At 42.4% G+C, this 3529-nt stretch overlaps 1 protein-coding gene across 1 annotated transcript; it reads right to left on the bottom strand.

Annotated features, from left to right (window-relative positions):
• Positions 1-909: 909 nt before the first annotated feature.
• LOC127489744 (heterogeneous nuclear ribonucleoprotein F-like) lies at positions 910-3058 on the bottom strand. Its single transcript, XM_051841499.2, is given in 1 exon segment — positions 910-3058. A coding segment is annotated over 1 exon segment (1179 nt). The 5' UTR covers positions 2788-3058; the 3' UTR covers positions 910-1608.
• Between the last annotated feature and the right edge of the window lie 471 nt (positions 3059-3529).

The raw sequence follows: 3529 nt of genomic DNA, 5'->3' as shown, positions 1-3529 counted from the left end.
TAAAATCACAATGAACAAGATAACATGGAATGCTCTGGTTTCTAGATACTATGACACACAAAGGTAATACGTATAATGCTAAGGTATAAACTAGAATGATAAAGAGATGCAAATGCAGTAAAATAATATTGTGATCACTGTGAGAAAAATAAGCAATTTGTTAACAAGAGTGGAGGCTAAATTTATGGTTTAATAAGTCAAGACACTACCTGTGATGCCAGCATCCTGTATGGGCAGATGTCCCACATCTGATCTAACTCTCTGCTAATGACCTGAGAAAAGGAGTGGAAGGTGGCCTAAGGGTTTAGACCCTTGCCATCCTTGTGGGAGAACTAGATGAAATTCTTAGCCTTCAACCTGGATCAGAATTAGCTGTTGCAGCCATCTGAGAAGTGAAACAGCAGATGGATGGTCTCTTCCTTCCTTCCTTCCTTCCTTCCTTCCTTCCTTCCCTCTTTCCTCCCTTCCTCCCTTCCTCCCTTCTTTCCTTCCTTCCTTCCTTCCTTCCTTCCCTCTTTCCTCCCTTCCTCCCTTCCTCCCTTCCTCCCTTCTTTCCTTCCTTCCTTCCTTCCTTCCTTTCCTTCTTTCTTTCTTTCCTTCTTTCCTCTCTCTCTCTCCCCTCTCTCTTCCTCTCTTTTTCTCCCTTTCTCTCTTTCTCCTCTTCCTCCCTTCTTCCTTCCCCTCCTACCTCCCATCCGTATAGCTCTGATTTTTAAATAAAGAAAACTTAAAAAAAAAGGAATGAGGTGTGCAAAACCAATGTCAGGTAAGGTGCTAAAAACAGTCCATCATGCATTAAAAGGGGAAAACAAATGAAATCTTTTCCAGGAAACATAAATCAATGATATATGTCACCATTTACCTGAATAGTAATAAATAAAACATGACACAAATATTCTGTTGAAACTCTTTTTTTTCATTGTGAAAAAGTCTTTATTTTAAGAAAAAAATTTAGTTAACAAAAAATTTAACAAGTTTCACTTAGCAAAATACACCCCAAAGGAAATCACAGTACAAAGAAAGTTTTAAGTCAAGGCCTCACCAATTCCTACAGTATTAGTATTGTGTCTCAATTCTCAAAACTAACTTTTAAAAAGCTTAAACTTAACCTAAAAGATTTAAATGAAAATAGAAACTAGAATGAACAAACATGAGAAATGTTTCTCTTTGAATTAGGGATCTAGCACCTTTGAGTTTTCCACAACAGTACATCTCCCCAAGGTGTTCACTGTGGTGTGGTGTAAAAGATCCACTATTTAGCATACTTAAACTACTTTAACTCAGATAACATCACTCAGAAGGATACTACTAAAATGTTACTCGAGAAAAGCAGAAAATAGTTTCGTTTACTCAATATCACATGCTAGAAGAAAAGTTTGCATGAGAAAACACTGAAGAGGTAATTTTTTAATCCAGATTTCACAAACTCGTGGTGCAAAATGGGTCCCACAGCTTCCTCTAGGGTAATCACTGCTTTTTCACTGCTTGCTGGCTGCCTCTGAAAATTTGATTGAAATTAACTCAAATGCTTCTACAAAACTAATCATATCCATCCATGCTATTCTGACCACTATAGCCAGCGCCATAACAACCGCTAACTGACTGGCTCTACAGGCCACTGTAGGTGGCCTGAGCCACGGACACCCCCATGCCCTGCATCACCTGGTTGCTGTGGGCCCTGTTGCTGGCCCCTGTTGTGGAATTCAAGAAGAGTTCTATGTATCTGTGCTGCATATTGGCCCTATCTTTCAACATCGCTGCCACAGCTTCTTCGTGGGTGGCAAACTCCACGTAAGCTTCGCCCATCACTCTTCCATCTGGGCAGATCTCAATATGGACTCCCACTGGGTTAAGTGGAGAGAAGAAGTTGTAGATGTCGTTCTCGGTCGCTTTGTATGGTAGCCCTCTCATGTGGACGCAGTGGCTGGTGGTGCTCTGCACTGCGAACTCACTGTCTCCATATCTGTGGTCGTACATTCCTGAGAGGCAGTAGCTGAGGTCTCTTCCAAACAGATCAGTGGTGAAGCCGTAGCCATCGCTGAGGCCACTGTACTCCTCATAGCCCCCATAGCCAGCGCTGTAGGTGCCAGGCCACATTCTCTCCAAGCCTGCCTGCTTCACAATGCCAATATACCTCCAGGCTGTGCCAGGCCTGTCATAGGGCCCGGGTCGCTGAACAGACATGAACTTCAGAGGAGGATCTGAGTATGACCTCACTTCTTCCTGACTGCTCTTAAATACCTCAATATATCTGTGCCCTATTCTCTCCTTGTGCTTCCCTAGCACCTTCTCTGCCAGCTCCTGAGAGGCAAACTGCACGAAGGCCTCCCCTGTAATCTTGCCCTCGGGGTCCACAGGCAAAGTGATCCCATTTGGCACGATTTCCAACCCTGAGAAAAACTGAACAATTTCTTCCCTTGTGCATCCAAATGGGAGTTCTCGAAGCTGCACGAAGCCATCATTAGTGGTGTCAGCGCTGTTTGGACCGCTATGCTTCAACACCCAATCCATCTCAGTTCTGTGAGACTTGAACACCTCAATGTACCGGTGCCCCATGCTTTACCTGTCTTTTTTCAGGGCCATTTTGACATCATCTTCTGATTCAAGTTCGACAAATGCCTCACCACTCTGCCTGCCTTCTCTAGTGTAGATAAAATGAACGCCTGCAGCCCCATCATGAATCATGCAGTCGGACAGGAAGTTCTGCACGTCCTCAATAGAGCAGGAACAGGGCAGGCCACGGAGCTTGACCACAAAGCCTTTACCTCCCTCGGGACCCAGCATCATGGACACTTGACAGGGTAGATGTCAGACAAACGGGTGCAAGTTGTCTTTTTATGGCTTAGAGTATCGCCAAGGATACCTTCAGTAGGAGACACCTCTGCTAGGTAACCAACTGTCCACTGAGGAGAGCTGGCCTGGTTTCTATTTGCATTCAGCAAGAGCGGCTTCCAGCGAAGGACCCCAGATCCCACCCGAGCTTAGATGTGCAGAGGGCTCCAGGCAAACTCCAGGTGCATCTTTTTGTCCTTAACCTTCTTCAGGAAGATGCGGCACAATCCTCCTGTTGAAACTCTTAGAAAGCAAAATCTTATAAACATTGAGAACAAGCAAAAATATATTACTGAAAACAGTGAATTATCAGAAGGCTTAAGATTATTATGAAAATATGTATGCATGATAACTTAGGGATTATTATGTGCGAATAAATGAGTAATCTGGTAAGAGTAATAATAGAATGACAAACAATTGTAAGGGCAGTTGCTGAAAAATACATAATTAAAATTACATTTAAAATGGGAAATAAAGAGAAGGTAAAACAATCCCATTTCTTTGAGAATAATCATAAATGAAAGATGATGGTACATGGGTTTTTTAAACTACCCAATTAGGTAGTTTAAAAATCATAGGAAAATTCAAAGTTCCCCAATAATTGAGAAAACATTTTTTTAAAAAAATGTCATCAAGAAGAGGTGAATAACTGGTGGGACCTAAGACGGCTTTAAGATTTGTGTAAATGAAGATTGCA

Source organism: Oryctolagus cuniculus, chromosome 13, assembly GCF_964237555.1.
Source record: "Oryctolagus cuniculus chromosome 13, mOryCun1.1, whole genome shotgun sequence".
Classification (NCBI taxonomy): domain Eukaryota; kingdom Metazoa; phylum Chordata; class Mammalia; order Lagomorpha; family Leporidae; genus Oryctolagus; species Oryctolagus cuniculus.
Note: the sequence above shows the minus strand (reverse complement) of the source record. Positions and strands in the feature narration are given on the sequence as shown.